This window comes from Dendrobates tinctorius, unplaced genomic scaffold, assembly GCF_039654945.1.
Source record: "Dendrobates tinctorius isolate UK_male_01 unplaced genomic scaffold, ASM3965494v1 ptg000143l, whole genome shotgun sequence".
Classification (NCBI taxonomy): Eukaryota; Metazoa; Chordata; class Amphibia; order Anura; family Dendrobatidae; genus Dendrobates; species Dendrobates tinctorius.
Window position 1 is genome coordinate 7,984,686 of NW_027361810.1, and position 21,224 is coordinate 8,005,909.

The 21,224-nt window shown below is 42.7% G+C and overlaps 1 protein-coding gene across 10 annotated transcripts in view; it reads right to left on the bottom strand.

The window, feature by feature from the left end:
- TNS1 (tensin 1) overlaps window positions 1-21,224 on the bottom strand; it is a 461,328-nt gene that overhangs the window by 117,434 nt on the left and 322,670 nt on the right. For 9 of the 10 annotated variants that reach the window (XM_073545363.1, XM_073545362.1, XM_073545371.1 and 6 more), the window contains 11 exons: window positions 17,381-17,430; window positions 16,467-16,638; window positions 16,308-16,358; window positions 13,658-13,780; window positions 13,461-13,525; window positions 10,231-10,314; window positions 9,694-9,806; window positions 9,107-9,167; window positions 7,333-7,408; window positions 5,840-5,969; window positions 4,225-4,290 (listed from right to left, as the gene is read on the bottom strand). In XM_073545363.1, coding sequence (XP_073401464.1) covers window positions 4,225-4,290; window positions 5,840-5,969; window positions 7,333-7,408; window positions 9,107-9,167; window positions 9,694-9,806; window positions 10,231-10,314; window positions 13,461-13,525; window positions 13,658-13,780; window positions 16,308-16,358; window positions 16,467-16,638; window positions 17,381-17,430 — 991 coding nt within the window. Of the gene's footprint in view, window positions 1-4,224; window positions 4,291-5,839; window positions 5,970-7,332; window positions 7,409-9,106; window positions 9,168-9,693; window positions 9,807-10,230; window positions 10,315-13,460; window positions 13,526-13,657; window positions 13,781-16,307; window positions 16,359-16,466; window positions 16,639-17,380; window positions 17,431-19,145; window positions 19,399-21,224 lie in introns of those variants that run through there. The other variant, XM_073545368.1, reaches the window with a different exon arrangement.

Consider the following 21,224-nt stretch of genomic DNA (forward strand, 5'->3'; position numbering starts at 1 on the left):
ATGAGCAGTATTATAGTAGTTATATTCTTGTATATAGGGAGCAGTATTATAGTAGTTATATTCTTGTACATAGGGGCAGTATTACAGTAGTTATATTCTTGTACATAGGGGGCAGTATTATAGTAGTTATATTCTTGTACATAGGAGCAGTATTATAGTAGTTATATTCTTGTATATAGGGAGCAGTATTATAGTAGTTATATTCTTGTACATAGGGGCAGTATTATAGTAGTTATATTTATTCTTGTACATAGGGACAGTATTATAGTAGTTATATTCTTGTACATAGGGGCAGTATTACAGTAGTTATATTCTTGTACATAGGGGGCAGTATTATAGTAGTTATATTCTTGTACATATGAGCAGTATTATAGTAGTTATATTCTTGTACATAGGGGCAGTATTATAGTAGTTATATTCTTGTACATAGGAGCAGTATTATAGTAGTTATATTCTTGTACATAGGGGCAGTATTATAGTAGTTATATTCTTGTACATAGGAGCAGTATTATAGTAGTTATATTCTTGTACATAGGGCAGTATTATAGTAGTTATATTCTTGTACATAGGGGCAGTATTATAGTAGTTATATTCTTGTACATAGGAGCAGTATTATAGTAGTTATATTCTTGTACATAGGGGCAGTATTATAGTAGTTATATTTATTCTTGTACATAGGGACAGTATTATAGTAGTTATATTCTTGTACATAGGGGCAGTATTACAGTAGTTATATTCTTGTACATAGGGGGCAGTATTATAGTAGTTATATTCTTGTACATATGAGCAGTATTATAGTAGTTATATTCTTGTACATAGGGGCAGTATTATAGTAGTTATATTCTTGTACATAGGAGCAGTATTATAGTAGTTATATTCTTGTACATAGGGCAGTATTATAGTAGTTATATTCTTGTACATAGGGGCAGTATTATAGTAGTTATATTCTTGTACATAGGAGCAGTATTATAGTAGTTATATTCTTGTACATAGGGGCAGTATTATAGTAGTTATATTCTTGTACATAGGGAGCAGTATTACAGTAGTTATATTCTTGTACATAGGGGACAGTATTATAGTAGTTATATTCTTGTACATAGGGGACAGTCTTATAGTAGTTATATTCTTGTACATAGGGGCAGTATTATAGTAGTTATATTCTTGTACATAGTAGTATTATAGTAGTTATATTCTTGTACATAGGAGCAGTATTATAGTAGCTATAATCTTGTACATAGGGGCAGTGTTATAGTAGTTATATTCTTGTCCATAGGGGCAGTATTATAGTAGTTATATTCTTGTACATAGGGGGCAGTATTATAGTAGTTATATTCTTGTACATAGGGGGCAGTATTATAGTAGTTATATTCTTGTACATAGGGACAGTATTATAGTAGTTATATTCTTGTACATAGGGGCAGTATTATAGTAGTTATATTCTTGTACATAGGGGCAGTATTATAGTAGTTATATTCTTGTCCATAGGGGCAGTATTATAGTAGTTATATTCTTGTACATAGGGACAGTATTATAGTAGTTATATTCTTGTACATAGGGACAGTATTATAGTAGTTATATTCTTGTACATAGGAGCAGTATTATAGTAGTTATATTCTTGTACATAGGGGCAGTATTATAGTAGTTATATTCTTTTACATAGGGGCAGTATTATAGTAGTTATATTCCTGTACATAGGGGCAGTATCCCTATGTATCTCTGGAGCATTTTCAGTATTTGGATAGATTCTGTACATCCTTGCCTCGTCCTGGGTTTGGTTCTTTGTCCTTTGTTTCTCTGTGTGGTCTATAGACTTTTGGACTAAACCAAGTTCATCTCATTGTTTACACTTTCCGCCTGACTGGAAGGAATTTGCGGTGCAGCGCGGCTGAGGGGCCACAGGTCTCATCTACCCCAGGACACTTTCTAGTCCGTCAGACCATCTTCATAATATTCTGCTTTTTGCAATCTACAGAACTAAGCAGCAGCTCTTAATCATTTTAGAGAAAGAGAAGCAAAGCGGCAGAAAGAATCCACAAACACAAATAGAAAGACGGCGCATTGATGAAAGATTCAGCCTGGCGCTGCGGTCAGATCACAAGAACCAGTCTCCTTGATAGCCCATTAAAGTCCAAACGTGAAGGGTTCTGCACTATAGGCAACTCTAGTTTATGGCCAGAAAGCAGACCTGACATTACAGATACTCACTTTGGAGAAACTGCTTCATTTAGATACTGTAAGTGAAGCAAAATGTATAATATATTGACCATTCCCTCAAAATCTATGTGCACCCCATAAAATATAGACCTCTCCCTATAATGTGCACCCCATAATATATAGACCTCTTCCTATAATGTGATCCCCATAATATACAGACCTCTCCCTATAACGTGATCCCCATAATATACAGACCTCTTTCTATAGTGTGCTCCCCATAATATACACACCGCTCCCTATAGTGTGCTCCCCATAATATACAGACCTCTTCTTATAATATGCCCCCCATAATATATAGACCTCTCCCTATAATGTGCTCCCCATAATATACAGACCTCTTCCTATAATGTGCACCCCATAATATACAGACCTCTCTCTATAATGTGCTCTCTATAATATACAGACCTCTCCCTATAATGTGATCCCCATAATATACAGACCTCTTCCTATTATGTGCACTCCATAATATACAGACCTCTCCCTATAATGTGCTCCCCATAATATACAGACCTCTTCCTATAATGTGCTCTCTATAATATACAGACCTCTCCCTATAATGTGCACCCCATAATATACAGACCTCTCCCTATGTGCTCCCCATAATATACAGACCTCTCCCTATAATGTGCTCCCCATAATATATAGACCTCTCCCTATAATGTGCTCCCTATAATATATAGACCTCCCTACAATGTGCTCCCCATAATATACAGACCTCTTCCTATAATGTGCTCCCCATAATATACAGACCTCTTCCTATAATGTGCTCCCCATAATATACAGACCTCTCCCTATAATGTGCTCCCCATAATATACAGACCTCTCCCTATAATGTGCTCCCCATAATATACAGACCTCTCCCTATAATATGCTCCCCATAATATATAGACCTCTCCCTATAATGTGCTCCCCATAATATACAGACCTCTCCCTATAATGTGATCCCCATAATATATAGACCTCTCCCTATAATGTGCTCCCTATAATATACAGACCTCTCCCTATAATGTGCTCCCTATAATATACAGACCTCTCCCTATAATATGCTCCCCATAATATACAGACCTCTCCCTATAATGTGATACCCATAATATATAGACCTCTCACTATAATGTGCACCCCATAATATACAGACCTCTCCCTATAATGTGCTCCCCATAATATACAGACCTCTCCCTATAATGTGCTCCCCATAATATATAGACCTCTCACTATAATGTCCTCCCCATAATATACAGACCTCGCACTATAATGTCCTCCCCATAATATACAGACCTCTCCCTATAATGTGCTCCCCATAATATACACACCTCTCCCTATAATGTGCTCCCCATAATATACAGACCTCTCCCTATAATGTACTCTCTCTAATATACAGACTTCTCCCTATAATGTGCTCTCTATAATATACATACCTCTTCCTATAATGTGCTCCCCATAATATACAGACCTCTCCCTATAATGTGCTCCCCATAATATACAGACCTCTCCCTATAATATGCTCTTCATAGTGGCCACTGCCATGACCTGATGTCCCTGAATCATGAGCAGTGCACTTCACTACTGAGCCAAGAAAACACATCAAAGTGCCTCTAAAAAAAAGTAAGTGACCCCCAAGAGTGACAACCAGAAGCCCCCCTATATCTATCCTATTGCCTTTGCACAATGCTCTGTGCCTCTTACATTAGGGCAGGACACAGTGCCCTTAATTAGAACTTGCTGAAATGCCCACTAAGCTCGTGCCAGTGTTATTTCCTTCTACATAAATGCCAGCTACAAGGTTCCTTGTCATAAAAAAGGGGTCAAGGCCATCCTGCGCAAGCCCACCATGAGACCCTATAACAGCCCCAAGGAGATGAGATGCTGCCAGTGCGCGTATTCCTGCGCAGCCATTTCTGCTACATTGATGCTCCGGGAACTGCCTGTTCTACACCACATGTTGTATGAGAAGAACTAGAACACCCAGCAAACAATATGGCCTGCTTTTGCTCTCTATCACTTTTCTCTCACCTTGTATCTTCTCTGGGCCATAGGAGAAGACGAACTCCACTTTCCCAAAATCCGGGAACCTTTCATCTGAAAGAATTAAGAACAAGTTACTGTTACAATCCGTCTTGAAGAAAAGTTTCCATTTTCCTAAATTAGCCTCAATTCTGACCACATTGTTCTGGTGAATGGCGCACACATAGGCCACGGGGTCCCACACCAAACAGAAGGACAGCCGGCCCATGAGGGACTGTAATACGGGGAACAATGCGCAGTCCCGAGTAAGGACATCACTATGGAGGACGGGCCGCGCTCCAGGTGCCGCCGGCGTCCTGCACCACTGCGCTACTGTCCACCATTTCCGATGGCGGGATAGTCACATCCGATTCTCACGTGGGGTCTCGCATCAGAATAACTAGCGGTGACCTTACAGGCTAATATTGGTGTCGGGCCAGAAGGTCGGGAGCTGACGGCTTTTTATCCCATATCCATGTCAGGGGGACAGGTGCCGAGTGACTGCACTGAATGACGAGGCCGCTTGTTGTGTCAGCACCCAATATAACAGATCAGCTTCCTGACTGCGCACTGCCGCCATACAGACCACCACAGCCAGTTATTAAAGCCTCGCATCAGCAAGTTTAATCTCCACAATACTAAGCAGATCTGCCCTTCACGACACCAGGAAAGCTGGGTGACAAGCAATATGGCCAACAATACAGCACTTTCAGGATGTGTCATCCAGCTTCCTTGGGCACCTGAATGGCATATCTTCCGTTACACATAAATGTAATACCAGTGAGGAATTAGTGTGCAGAATTCCACTGCACCACCCTAGGAAAGCTGGGTGACATGCCGAATGGCTGAGTAGAACTTCTTCAGGATGCCACTCGGATTTCTGAACAGTATTTCGCACAGTTGTACTGTGATACAAGATCAGGGATGATCTATCTCTAAATTACTTACAAACTTTCCATGCACAAGACTAGGGAAAGCTGGGTGACAAACCATATGGCCAAAACCTCACTTTTAGGAGTTGTCACCACTGTTTCCAACCCTTTGATTGTATATCTGCCCAGTTATAGTGATACATGAACAGGGAGGATCTGTCACTACGTTATTAAGCAGATTTTCCAAGCACGGGACTGGGAAAGCTGGGTGACAAGCAGCATGGCCGACAGTACAGCACCGTCAGGAATTGTCTATCTGTCCAGTTATCAGGGATACAAAAACCTCATATCCCACATTTGTAAGCAGGTTGGTAATACAGGAGTCTGGGAAAGCTGGGTTTTAAAGCAGATTTACAAGTTGCATGTTTCCAATAATACACAGCACATCTGGACTCAGTGCAATGATTTCATCCTTGTGAGAAATATATAGAAATTATTATTTCAGTCTGAATTATCTGGATATTTTACACCTTTGACCTGACTGCAATAAAGAGGAGAAGCAGTAAAACATCCTGGAGAGCGGAGACGCTGGATTCTTCCGGTCACAACCTCTGCGGAGGGTTAGTACAGCCCAGACTGATGTAGCACGAGCTGGCGAGACATGCTGGGACTTGTAGTCTCACCATAAATGGAGCACCTCTGAAATGTGACAACCCCCCCAGATCACTTTCACCAGATCACCTGAACTTTACCTTTAAAAGCTTCATCCAAATCTTCTTTCACAAACACGACCCCGAGATCATGGATGGCGCACGTGTGGAACTGCACGCGGAATATAACGTCACGCGTCGGGCTGCGATACTTCTTGTGGTAACATTTTAGCTGAATAAGGAAAATTTTAAAAAAATCAAAACAAATACAATGAATTGTAACAATGTGTCAGACTCTTAAAGACGCTGCGCACCTGGGATATAAAAGCAATGTGGGCACCCAGCTTTACCAAACCCCTGAAGGGCTAACATGGCTGATATTGTAGTGATATGGAAGTGAGGAAAGCATACTTGCATTACTTGGCAGATTTGACAATTGGAAACTAAAAAGACAGTCATTTCAGTTGGCACCCAGCTTTCCCAGATACAGGTATAACCAGGGTGACATACAGACATGTTTTCTGCAGTACGGCTGATACTAGTACCTGGGGGAGGCGCTGCTCGCTGAGCGCAGAGAGTCAGGAGATGCAGTGACGGTGGATCAATTAGCAGATCCATAGGTGACACCGATGGGGATTTACTGTAACTGGTCTGCCACCCGGCGCTGCAGACCCCGCACTATGGGTCAGGCCTGTATCTCAGTGAACAGGCTGGGAGGGGTTAAAGGACGGCTGCCAAAGTGGCCAGTGTCCTTGTAATTAAACGTTTCCTACCCTGGGGAGTAATATCAGCTACCAGGAGTGTCCAGGCCACAGTGGACAAATTGTGCCACCATTGAGCCCCTGTAAAATTAGTGGTACACTCACTGCCAAGATAAAAGGTGAACACTTTGCCAAGTAAATGCAGCACAGGGCCCAGATAAATTATCAAAACTGCCCAGAAATCCCCACACATTGCTGAAAGTGAAGGCATCACCCAAAAAGAGTTACATTGTTTATTGTTTATATGATAAATGTATCACTCAGAAAGTGAACAGGTCACCAAAAAGTGTTACATTGTTTACCTGATAAACGTGTCGCCTCGAGAACGTCACCCAGACAGTGAATGCATCACCCAAAAAGTATCAGAACTGATCAGAAAGCATTAACAAATCAGAATATATTGCTGAAAATGTGCCTTAGATTGAAAGAGTGATCACATCCCTAATAAAGAAGCAAAAATTGCTTATATATAGAAAAAATAAAGACAAAAAGTGGACACAACCCCTACACTATAAACATCCGTATTTCCGTATTTTTGCCTCCATCCTGGGGGCTTGTGCACCATAAACAGGAAATGTCCCCTTTTCACAGCACAGACTTGTTTCTGAGGTCCAGATAGTGTCACTAAATATTTGCACATTGTGCACATAGCACCACCTAGTGCCCAGATAGTGCAATACGTTGCCCAGATAAACCGTGCACCCCTTTACCAGACATCGGCACCATTACACTACCAGTATTGCCAAATTAAAGACATTTTGCAGTACGTATATCTGAAGATGACGTGTGCATTGTATGTGCCCGTGCTGTAAAGGTCTCTGCCCCATGACTTACCAAGATGTCGCCTTTCAGCAGCAGCCCCGGCTCTATGGTGATGCAGATGCTGGTGTGACTGTCGCCCTGTACGTTACTGAATGCAACAGAGAAGTAAAAGGTTACACTCCAGGATTTGGGGTGGATGTGTGAAATATTTTGTGACTATACCTTCCCTTTAAGAAGCCCACAATGGAAAACTACAAAATCCCATTAAGTAACATGGCAGAAGGGGGCGCCAGCGATGGCCCCAGAGTTATCCTGACATCATAGCCAGAGGCCACGGCACGAGGTGAAACGTAATCGCAGCAGGAAGTGAAGTGGCGGGGTCGTGGGAAGGAATGCGAGTCCAGTGTACACTGCCCCGAATATGTGGGAACCGACACCGGGGAGGGGAAAAGAGGCCAGAATGGAATGACGCCGGCTGAAGAGGAAACAAAACATCCGAAAAGGAGGAGCTGGCGTTCCCCAAAAATAAGAAGTCGTCCATGCAGCGTCTGTGTGACAACCTGCATGACTCCAACACAGCGACCGCAGAGGTTGTCAGCTATACAGGAGGGGTATCAGTGTGAAAGGCGCCATCATGCACCCCCGGTTCTGGGATCTCTTCATTACCATGAAGACCCTAGAGGAAAGCTGGGTAACAACCTCATGGGACGGAGACATAACGGCAGCCAGATGGGATTTTATCCAACTTTTCTTACCAAAAATAATTGAAGAAATAATTCAAAGAAATGCTTCCAAGTAAAAGAGCAGATCGGCTGCTTGATACAAGAGTGAAGGTGCGGCCCCGGAAAAAGAAAAAAAGATATAAAAAACCATCGCCAGTGCACCGATTCCCAGGATGCTCGGTTACAGCTCATATGTCGCCCTCTAGTGGTGGAAAGGGAGCAGTCAGGTTAAAGCAAATGAAACATTTTATTAAAAAAAAAGCTTTGCAATTTTCTAATTTATTTTCGCCTCCATTCATCTTTGTCTTTGAACCTTTTTTTATTTTCTGGAGCAAAAATGGTTTAAGTAGTAATTTTTGTGCTTGCGCCTCATTAATCATTTCATCGTTGGATTTTATTAAGAAAACTTTACTTGGTTTCATCTGTGTTTTGGAGTTTTTTATTTGCTATTATGGGCACAGTTTTCCTGTTCCAGATGTTTTAACCTAAATCTTCATTTATCAACTTTTTTACGAATTGTTGCAACACTTTGGCGCAATTGCAGCTCAGTCCCCGTGTGGAACACAAATAATCTCATTTTATTTTTTTGTGCGGTTGAAGACTAATGTACGACGCGTTCAAGGATCGTACGACGTTGTGTTCTACAAAGGCGCAAAAGAGAAAAAAAAAAAAGCATCATTGACTTTGCACAAAACTGATCGATCCACGTGCGACATTTTTAATATCTTAGTGAGAAAAAAACGTCAACTAATCGCACAAGACAAAAAAAATAAGAAAGGTCATTAAAACCCCCCACAGATGATGAACAGGGGTCTTTATGATTTAATGGCTCATCCCTTCTGCTCGCTGTTTTATTGACTAAAAACCCACCTATTCTAACAGCTATAGATTCGGAACAGTTGTAGCCAGTCCACACAATCCTCTGTAAGCCGGACAGTCCAGACTCAGGAGTTCTACATTTTAAGTGCACTGATACATTGTAACAAAGGACAGGAGAGAGAACCGATGCTGCTGATGGTCTTTGCGCACAGATGATAATATAGACAGTCGCGCACACAGAGCATTGTCCGCTGCATTCTGCTCATTTATGATGAGGCCTTTACATTTATTATGAAGAGGCTTACTATATTCCCGAGGTGTAGACCGGCTGCATGGCCTGATAGATCTTCAGAAAAGGACGGCATCCTAGGAAACGGAACAGAAAGAATTACATACAAGAATTAATAAGATTTTTTTTTTTCAAAGGATTTTTGAGCTTTTTAGTCCCTTCAGTGTTATCATAGTGGAATTGTCAGAATTACCCCCCACATGAATATCCTAACATAAAAAAATATATATAATTAGGCAACATTAATCTGGATGATGATTTACAGCCACACTGTTCCTATGCTAAGACTGAACAGATATAACATGAAGTGTTGTCATAGGGTCACAAAAGAGCTGTAGGGAGCAAGACTAACGTTCAAGCTCTGTTAAATTAGCATGGAAGTAAAATAATTACTATCACAGTCACCTTTTAATATAGAATGTCTGGAAGTGTTCCTTTAAATATCTATATAGTTATTTATAGAAATAAAATAATATAATAACTATTTTATGTTATAACAACAAATACCATATCATATTATACAATATTTTATTATAACATCGTCTTTATTATACAATGTATCACACTTTATTCTGGTCATGTGACCAGACATTTATCTCTTACCTCCTTTGGACTCAAAGTTTGGAATCCCGTGCATGATGACGTGGTGCAGGAACAGCGGCTTGTTATTCATCTTAATGGCCCCGGACAGCAGACCGCTGAAATAATGGATATATCTGCAGGGAAAGCATGCACATGTAAAGCTAGGAGAAGAGACCCCTAGATACAGCTCAGGACTTCAATCTTACAGTTCGAGGCTCCTAGAACGTAGGACATATCATACCACCAATGGGGTCGGCACCCCCTGAATCGGATTCCAAATTCTAAAGTCAGTGTCAGGAGGAGCAGGGAGACCCTAATACGACATTGATTTTGGACCTTTTCCACTTCACTTTTGTTCCATCCGTGCAGCTGCAGAAAGTCCCTATTATTAGCTTAAAATTTCTACAGTGGAATCTCGCCCCCTTGTGGTCAGGTTCATACTACACCAGATCTGGAGGATAGTTTATTAGTACGGTAATTTATTTGGGACGATCTTTTCCGTTGCCTTTTACAATGCAGAACAAGACAGGAGGAGGATACAAATGAGAGTACACTGACCTCTTCTGAGACGGCTGACCAACAGGGAGAGCCTTATCTTCATAAAACCGTCTCATGGCGAATCTGTCCAGGGCCTGATCAGCACTGTGGAGAAAAATATAAGTTATTTCTACGGGTCAAACATGCAAATAAAAAAGAAAATCTATTCCATCTTCCATAAAAGAGCTCCTGGGCCTCACTGCAAAATCTGTAACAGGGCCCCCCAACTGTAAGGAGTCAATAGACCCCCTACAGCGTGTATCGTCGGGGGTTGTTTAATTATAAAAAGCTGAGCAGCATCTAATATTAGAAAACAATTCCTCTATTTATCTACGAGAACCTCAATAACCCCTCCTGGTAGGTCTCAAAGTCATGTGGAGAGCGAGACAAGGCGTAAGAGTGAGTGACCCCAAACCGGGCGTGTAAGATCCTAACACTGACACAACAGAGAACAAAGCCACAAGCAAAACTAAATGTGTGCGTGTAATCCAAAATATCGGAGAGAAACGTCAACAAGAAGATTCATAAATAAATAAATATCCAGAGAACGTTCCCACATTCATCATGTGACACCCGCAAACCTTAATGGACTTTACTGGGCGTTTATGTGAGACCAACACAAAGTAACAAAGTAACAAGTATTCGTGATGTGGAAAGGAAATGATACGAGGATTTCTAAAGATCTACAAATATAAGTTTGGAAATTGCGATGTGCATTTGTATTCAGCCCCCACGAGTCAGTACTTGTAGGGCCACCTTTCGCTGCAGGTATTGCTGCTGTCTTTTGGGGTCTGTCTCTACCAGTTTTCTTTGCTGTCTTTTGGGGTCTGTCTCTACCAGTTTTCTTTGCTGTCTTTTGGGGTCTGTCTCTACCAGTTTTCTCTGTAGTCTTTTGGGGTCTGTCTCTACCAGTTTTCTCTGCTGTCTTTTGGGGTCTGTCTCTACCAGTTTTCTCTGCTGTCTTTTGGGGTCTGTCTCTACCAGTTTTCTCTGCTGTCTTTTGGGGTCTGTCTCTCCAGCGTTGCACATCTACAGGTGACATTTTCCCCTTCTTCTTTGCACACTCGCTCTCGCTCAGTGAGATTGGATGGAGACGTCTGTGATAACAATTTTCATATCTTGTCACAGATTTTCTGGGATTTTGCCTGGTGCGCTTTTCACACACAGGAATATGCTGTGATTTAAACCGTCCACTGGAGCTCTCTCTGGATGCTTAAGGTCGTTTTCCTGCTGGAAGGTGAACCTACACCCATGTCTCAAGTCTTTTGCACCCTCTAAACAGATTTTCCTCCAGGATTGCACTGTGTTTAGCTCCAACCATCTTCCCATCACTTTTGACCAGCTTCCCTGCCCCTGCTCAGGAAAAGCCTCCCTACAGCAGGATGCTGCCACCACCATGTGTGATCGTGGGGATGGTGTTTTCAGGGTGATGTGCAGTGATAGTTTTTCGTCACACATAGCGTTTTGCATTTATCCCAAAAAGTTCACCTGTGGTTTCATCTGACCAGAGCCCTTTCGTCCATATGCTTGCTGCGTCCCCTTCAGGGATTTTGCATACTGCAAACCTTACTTCTTATGGCTTTCTTCTTGCCACTCTTCCATAAATACCAGATTTTTGGAGTATACGACTAATAGTCATCCTGAACAGATTCTCCCCAGAGCTGTAAATCTCTGCAAATCCTCCATGGGCCTCTCGGCTGCTTCTCAAATTGCTGCTCTCCTTGCTTGGGATGTCAGTTTAGGTGGACGGCCATGTCTTGGTAGCTTTGCAGTTGTTCCAAGCTCCTCCCATTTTTGGATGATGGATTGACCAGTGCTCTGTGAGATATTCAGTACTTGGGCTATTTTCTAATAACCTAACCCAGCTTTACTCTTCTCCACAACTTTATCCCTGACCTTTCTGGTGGGCTCTTTGGTTTTAATGATGCTGTTTGATCCCAAATGTTCTTATGCAAACCTCTGAGTCTTTCCCAGAACAGCTGAATATATACTGAAGAAATCACACCCAGGATGCAATGTACTAATTATGTGACTTCTGGAGGCGATTGGTCCCTTTGGATTTTATTTTGGGGGATCAGGCTACAGGGGGCCGAATACAAATGCACCTCACAATGCTCAGATTTATATTTTTTAAATAATTAGAAAATGTCTGATCATTTCTTTTACAAGTCACACATACTTGTTACCTTATGTTGGTGTCAACTAAAGTCCCAATAGAATACATGTAAGTTTATGGGTGTAACATGAAAAAAAGTGGAAATACTTTTTCAAGGCGCAGTATGCAATCAAAATCTGCTATATATTTGATTGTATATAGTGATATAGCGTATACTGATATAACCTGGGTATCACCTGTATATAATTGTGCATGTACAGCTGGTATAACCTGGGCATCTCCTCTATATAATTATATATGTACAGCTGGTATAACCTGGGTATCTCCTGTATATAATTATATATGTACAGCTGGTATAACCTGGGTATCTCCTGAAAATAAGAAAATATGTACAGCTGGTATAACCTGGGCATCTCCTGTATATAATTATATATAGCCGGTATAACCTAGGCATCTCCTGTATATAATTATATATTTACAGCTGGTATAACCTGGGCATCTCCTGTATATAATTATATATGTACAGCTGGTATAACCTGGGTATCTCCTGTATATAATTATATATGTACAGCTGGTATAACATGGGTATCTCCTGTATATAATTATATATGTACAGCTGGTATAACCTGGGTATCTCCTGTATATAATTATATATGTATAGTCGGTATAACCTAGGCATCTCCTGCATATAATTATATATGTACAGCTGGTGTAACCTGGGCACCTCCTGTATATAATTATATATGCACAGCTGGTATAACCTGGGCATCTCCTGTATATAATTATATATGTACAGCTGGTATAACCTGGGCATCTCCTGAAAATAAGAAAATATGTACAGCTGGTATAACCTGGGTATCTCCTGTATATAATTATATATGTATAGCCGGTATAACCTAGGCATCTCCTGTATATAATTTTATAGGTACAGCTGGTATAACCTGGGCATCTCCTGTATATAATTATATATGTACAGCTGGTATAACCTGGGCATCTCCTGTATATAATTATATATGTACAGCTGGTATAACCTGGGCATCTCCTGTATATAATTATATGTGTACAGCTGGTATAACCTGGGCATCTCCTGTATATAATTATATATGTACAGCTGGTATAACCTGGGCATGCATACCTGGCAGATATATTGCTGTAATGCATGTATGCTGCAATAACGACACCAGTCCGTCCACGGTTCCCCTAAAATAAGATAACACAACATCAGGATTATGCTACGATTTGTGCTCACAGACAGCAGTCAGACCAGCTGTGCTGCCCCTGGTGGCCGGTAGGCAGACAGGTCTCCGGCTCAGAGCAGCAGCCGTCACTTACTTTATTGTGGATAACCACCACATTGTGGGGATCTGCGTTCAGCCAGGTGTCCATTGCTTTACAGATGCTGCAAACCTTCTCAAGTGCTGGAGCGTGCATGTCCGGCCACCCAAAATCCAGGACCTGTGCATCGAAACCAAGCAACAAAAGGAGATTCATAAACACAGCTGAAAGGCTAACAAAGCACTGGCTGATAACAGAGAGCAACAGACAATATTTACTAGCAAAGCAGGTGGATAGAAGTCAGTCTCGAGGTTTAGTATCGTATGATTGTCCAAAATATTAAAAAACATGAATATTCCAAAACAGCATCACCCTCGTCTGCAGGTTATGTGAGGTATTACAGCTCCTCAGCACACATAACATTGGGGGTTATGGATAACTTAGTGACAAAATGTATAATTGGTCAGAAAGGGTGAAATTGATGGACCTGGGTCTTTGTTCAACCTATGCAACTATGAAATAAATGGAAGCGTGGTGCAGTACCTCACACAACCTGTGGACAGGTGACGTGCTGTTTCTGGAAAACACCAGCCATGTTTCCTGTAACTGATGTCCTCCAGGTTACTGCTATGATGTCCTCTAGGTCTGCAGAGGAATCGACTCCTAATTAGCAGCTCTTTAACCAGAAGTAATGAAAATCCTTCCTCTCCCAGTCGTCAGAGCTGAGGACAAACTCCGGCCTCACATCCTGCTGGGATCCTGCTCTTCTCTACATCTCAGCGTTTACCTCCAGTGTTCTGTGCTCCGCAGGTGCAGAACTGTATAAATACGTCTTCTGTCCGAGAGCCACGGCCATGATATCAGATAAATTTTTTGTGATGGTAATGTCAACTGGCCATGATGCTAAAGCACCACAACCTCCACCAGCTTCTTCAAGCCAACATGACTACCACCAACCTCTACAAGCCAACATCAATACCACCAGCCTCTACAAGCCAACAAAATCAAAACCAGCCTCAACAAGCCAACATAACCAACACCAGCCTCTACAAGCCAACATAACCAACACCAGCCTCTACAAGCCAACATGACCACCACCAGTCTGTACAAGCCAACATGATCACCACCAGTCTCTACAATCCAACATGACCACCACCAGTCTCTACAAGCCAGCATGAATACCACCAGTCTCTTACAAGTCAACATGACCATCACCAGCCTCTACAAGGCAACATGACCACCACCATTCTCGACAATCCAACATGACCACCACCAGTCTCTACAAACCAATATGAACACCAGCAGTCTCTACAAGCCATCATGACCACCACCAGTCTCTACAAGCCAACATGACCATCACCAGTCTCTACAAGTCAACATGACCACTACCAGTCTCTTCAATCCAACATGCTCACCACCAGTCTCTACAAGCCAGCATGACCACCCCCAGTCTCTTACAAGTCAACATGACCATCACCAGCCTCTACAAGGCAACATGACCACCACCAGTCTCTACAAGCCAACATGAACACCACCAGTCTCTACAAGCCAACATGAACACCACCAGTCTCTACAAGCCAACATGAACACCACCAGTCACTACAATCCAACATGACCACCACCAGTCTCTACAAACCAACATGAACACCAGCAGTCTCTACAAGCCAACATGACCACCACCAGTCTCTACAAGCCAACATGAATACCACCAGTCTCTACAAGCCAACATGAATACCACCAGTCTCTACAAGTCAACATGACCATCACCAGCCTCTACAAGGCAACATGACCACCACCATTCTCTACAATCCAACATGACCACCACCAGTCTCTACAAGCCAACATGAACACCACCAGTCTCTACAAGCCAACATGAACACCACCAGTCACTACAATCCAACATGACCACCACCAGTCTCTACAAACCAACATGAACACCAGCAGTCTCTACAAGCCAACATGACCACCACCAGTCTCTACAAGCCTACATGAATACCACCAGTCTCTACAAGCCAACATGACCAACACCAGCCTCTACAAGCTAACATGACCACACGCATCTGCAGGCCAACATGTCCACCACCAGTCTCCACAAGTCAACATGACCACCAACAGTCTCTACAAGCCAATGTTAACACATCCAGCCTCTACAAGCCAAACACACTACCAATACCCTCAATAAGAAAACGACCTCTGCAAGCCTTCTACATGATTGAGGTCTCCACTTATTTCATAAGCCAAAAGGACCTCCACAGGCCAGTAACCATCTATATGAAAAGACAGGAATCCACAAAAAGGGTCACAGCCTCCATCTATTTATATAATACAAGCCAGCATGACTATTAGTTTCATGTCCTCCAGTTTTATCAACGAACATGACCTTCACCATGTTGAGTCAACATGTCTTCTACCTGTGACCAGTATGCATTGGCCCAACAAAAACTCCACCAGCCTTGATGCCAAGCCACCACAGTCTTCACCTACATGATCACCGTCTCTATATATCAATAATATAACCCAACCTGACCCTCACCAGCCTTCTACACGATCTTGGCATCCACCAATCTGTAAGTGAAGCTGCCATGACCTCTACTTGCTGTAATGTTGAGTATCTACCTGGTGGTGATACAACCTGGCACAACTTCCATCAAAAAGCTTCTAAATAACTACGTATCCTCAAGTTTTCTCTGCAGCCTCCGTGTCTCACCTTAGAATGTAACTTGCTGATGTCATGTCTTCTCTCGGACAAATTGAAGATCTGAAACAAAAGAAAATCGGGACACTGGGACCATGAACGATTTAATCGCATGGAGGAAGAGAGTGACAGAGATCTGACTTTAGTGGTCATGTCTCCAGAAGTACTCACCAGGTAGTTGTCCCCATGTTTGGACTTCAGCATATGTGCCACCTCCTTGAGGTTTCGGCAGAAGTTGGCTTCTTCTGTCCCTGCAGAGAAGGTGACGGAGATGATCCGTTCTGTGATGTAGGTGAGATCCAACTCACAGCTGTCCTCCATGGTGTGCATCAAGCTGAAGCTCCTGAGAGAAGAAGATGCTTTGATGAGGAACATTCAGAAGCCATGAGAGATGGTGAATCTAGAGAACGCCTCGGCTTCTCGTCTCTATACTGACATTGATACTAGAACATTTTTATCATATTTCCTTGTAATCCACAAATTGTTTGTGACCAGTGTAAAAACAGACATGGTCTACAGAAAAACAAGAGCTAGCGTGATCCGGAGTCACATGGAAGCGGTATCTTAATGGGCTTCTTCTCTCCAGAGTTCTGGTTGTTCTCAGGAAATTTCCATGCCGGATTTTACTGTGTCACATGTGATGTGAGGTATGTGAGTGGCCTCACCCTATGTTCTGAGAGATGGGGGTAAGGCAGAAAGCAGCTGTCTGTGCAGAGGGCACGACACCCCCATCTCTGCACTATTCCTATCTGAGAACATTCTACCAACGCAGGTCTATCGTGGCGAGTATCCGAGGATCACATCTCACAGCTGACAAACTGGAGAAGTAGTGGAAAGAATGGACGCAATACATCCAATGCAAGGCCTAGAGAATGATAGACAGACAGATAGATATAGATAGAAAAATAGGTGATAGATACATAGATAATAGATAGATAAATAGATTGTAGACAGATACGGATTATTATTACAGTTTACTGCCTCGATTTTTGGGGGCTCTTACATGATTACTTGTCGTCCCTCTTTACTTACAGAGTCGTCCTGATTCCTGTCATTAATAGCAGATAAGTGATTGTGAGCCTCACCTGGATGGTCGGCGGCGGGACTGGCTACTTCTGGAGGACTTGGTGGAGCCCTGCGGAGAGAACACAGTTTTCAGGTGATTAGTTGCCATGTGAGACCACTGGGGTGATACAGGGAGTACAGACCGATAACTCATGATACATGCAGGAAATTACACAGACTGCATGTAATCTAATAGAGAGAGAAAGAAGAACAGAGAGAGAGAACGAGAGACATCCCACACATCTGTGATTTCTGCAAGCCCACAAATGTCACAGTCTGGACATCGTGTAAGCAGATTATTCAGTTATTCACCACCTCAATGTCACGAAAAACAGGATTTCATCATGTGGCCGGCCATGACTGAGTCACAATTAGCCAACTAGCAGGTGATCCCACCACTTGTACCATCTTCTCTGGGAAAGACCACCCATAGCAACTATACATGATAGACAGATACATAGATGTATAGATAATAGATGGATGATAGATAATAGACTAATAGATAGAAGATACAGTAGATAGATAAATAGACAGATAGGTGATAGATAGATAATCGATAGATAGATAATCGATAGATAGATAATCGATAGATAGATAGATAGATAGATAGATAGATAGATAATATACAGATGGATACAGCAGCTGCAGATAAGGGAGTGATAACAGTTAATAATAAATGACATTTGCCTGCAACAACAAAATAGAGAATTTGGGATGATTACACCTTCAGGAGTGTAATTTATCAGTATGGACACATTATAAGAATGTTTATGACGTTATCAGTGCGATTGGGCTTTAAATCTTTGGCAAAACTGTGAAGAGGAAGTAAGAATAGATGACAGTGTAAACACATGGAGGCGCCGCCGAGCATCAGATCCAGAGCCAAGAAACATTGTAACACTGAGTATCAGCTCTGACCATAACACAGAAGGGAAAGGCTGAAATAGCAATTCCCGAATAGAATATTATTTGCCTTCCTGCCCCTAATCTGCAGGTGTGGTGCGGAGATGGCTGCCGGAGGGATTAGCAATCATCCAGACACTACAAATGACAGCAGAGGGAATAACCAATCTAGCAGTCCTATGTACATATAGTACATCCTACACTGTGCTTCAGTTTCTTATGATTTAATAAGCATCTCTGCTTGCTGTCTGTGAATGAACATTGATTGTTCTTTGCATCTGGAGAATACTCGGCCGTCCACATGCGGAGTGTGTCAGATCTCTCCTGACGGGCGCTGACGGGCGCTGCACCTGAGCCTGTCCTGTCTTCTACAATGTATCAGTGTAGGTGGAATGTCACAGTCCACAGACAAAACTGATACACTGGAACAAACTTTCAAGAGAGGGGAGAGATCGATGTGGCTTTGATTCGCTCACAGAAGGTTCTGAAGCATCTGATCTGGAGAGATTTTCAGCCTCAGGTCACATTCACACAGTCAGTATTTTACATCAGTATTTGCAAATCAAAATCAGGAGAGGAACAATCAGAGGAAAAGTCTAATAGAAACAGTCACCACTTCTGGATTTGGCTACAAATACTGATGTCAAATACTGAGACCGAATACTGAGCGTGTGAACACTTCCATTCCCTGACAGTACACAGATATTTTGAAATGACGAAATTTGAAATTATAGAGTTGCAGAACTTTTTATTATAGAATTAGATTTACAAGAAACAAAATTAATTGTAACAGCCCTTTAAATGCTATTATAGGATATCCCTTTAAGAGACAGTCCTGCATTTTATCCTTGATCATATGAATACATTTCCCATAAAACTTACCTGTGAAAAGCTGAGAGTCCTCACCAGACGTTGCCACGACTTCATGACCGAACGTTCCAAAAATCGCCAAAATTCAAAATCTCAATTAACCCTTCCGTGCCCTGCTGACATCTGCCCCCAGTGTTCGCCGGCCTCATGTCAACGGTGCCATTATTATTACAACTAATAGTAAAAAAGGAACGTTTGTGACTATAAGGAGAAGGGATCTTAAAACGAGAGCAGCCGCTCTCCTCCAGCAATGATCTCTTCTTGCTGTAGCTAAAGGGTCAGGCTCTTATCAGCTGATGTGCACAGCAGCCCCTTTAACACTTCGCTGGCTGCACGGTCACGGGTAGAAATAAGAGCAGAGAAACTTTTGAGTTATTTTCACAATCTGCTAGAGAATTCCTAATTGTTAAAGACTTTATGTCACGTTGTCAAAAGTTCTATTCCTCTACATGTTAGTTCTACACCTGAGAAAGGCGGCGGACAGCTAATATAACCGCCACATTGGCTTCTACAGGGTCGTTGGCATTTCTTAAACGGGCTCTCTTGATACTTTTTTCACTTGGAGATGGTTGCTAATTACGTCAGTGGAAGTTAGAGAACGAGACTGTATTATCCGGCCACATTAATTAGTGGAAATGGGATTAAGGCCGAATTCACACATCCATGTGTCACGACAGTCTGCGGCATACAGACTGCAATGTATGCACCGGCCATGAGTCTCCTGACATGTCATCAGCCTCAAAAAAGTATACGCGGCTGGTCAGTTAGGGTCCAAAGACCCTCTGAAGCTCATCGCATCACATGTGTAAATGCAGCCTTAGGGACCACAGGTGGGGTCCGGCAGATAAGCCAGAAATATTTAACATGAGAATATTCTTTCAAAAAGTGTTTCCATCTTATCAGTAGGGAATGTCATCACTTCTTAATCAGTGGGGGTCCGATCGTCAATCCTGAGAGTCAAAATGATGACAGGGGGCCACTGTAATTTGGCCACAGCGCTAGAACAGAACTGCAGCCCCCTCATCAGGTCAGTGGGGGTCTTGGAGATCAGACAGCAATCAATCAGAAATTGATACCCTATGATGCCATATCCTGGTCATATTCCTTTATTACGCTATAAGGTGGAAATGTCCATGTAAATCAGTATTACTATTATTATTATTAATAATAAATAGACTTGAGATTAAATAGATGGAAACATAGATTCAAACCAATCTGTACGCCAAATACTTATATTTTATAAGCATAATCTATATGGCAGTAATGAAGTTTACATTTCATATATTCAATGATAGACAGATAAATAGATAGATAGATAGATAGATAATCGATAGGCAGATAGATAGATAGATAATCGATAGACAGATGATAGATACAGTGGGGGAAAAAAAGTATTTAAGCCCCCGTCACACAGCGAGTTTTGTGACACCACAGCGATCTCACCAGCGAGATCGCTGTGTGTGACAGCGATCAGCGACCGCCCCCCCTGCCGGTATCGCTGATCGCTGGGGAAATGTCTGGACTTTTTTGGGGTCGCTGGTCTCCCGCTAGCCAGCACGCATCGCTGCGTGTGACAGGCGGGAGACCAGCGATAAGGAGCTTGTAATCAAGGTAAACATTGGATTTCTAAGTGCTGTGCGCCCCTAAGGCTAGTTTCACACTAGCGTTTATTCGACGCAGCGCACGGCGCCGCTAAGCCCCGCCCCCTGCCGGCTCCCCGCCCGCCCCATCCGGTCATCACCGCCTACTATCGCACATGGACGCTTGCGATCTGCGCACCCTATCTTTAGCATAGGGTGCCCTTATCGTGTGCTGGCCGTGCGCTAGTAGGATTTTGGCGTGCGCTGCGCACTTTTGAAGGTGCGCCCGTTCACGCCGAACGCAGCATGTTGCATTTCACCGTACACGGCGCACCTTCAAAAGTGCGCAGCGCACGCCAAAATTCTACTAGCGCACGGCCAGCACACGATAAGGGCACCCTATGCTAAAGATAGGGTGCGCAGATCGCAAGCGTCCATGTGCGATAGTAGGCGGCGATAACCGGATGGGGCGGGCAGGGAGCCGGAAGGGGGCGGGGCTTAGCGGCGCCGT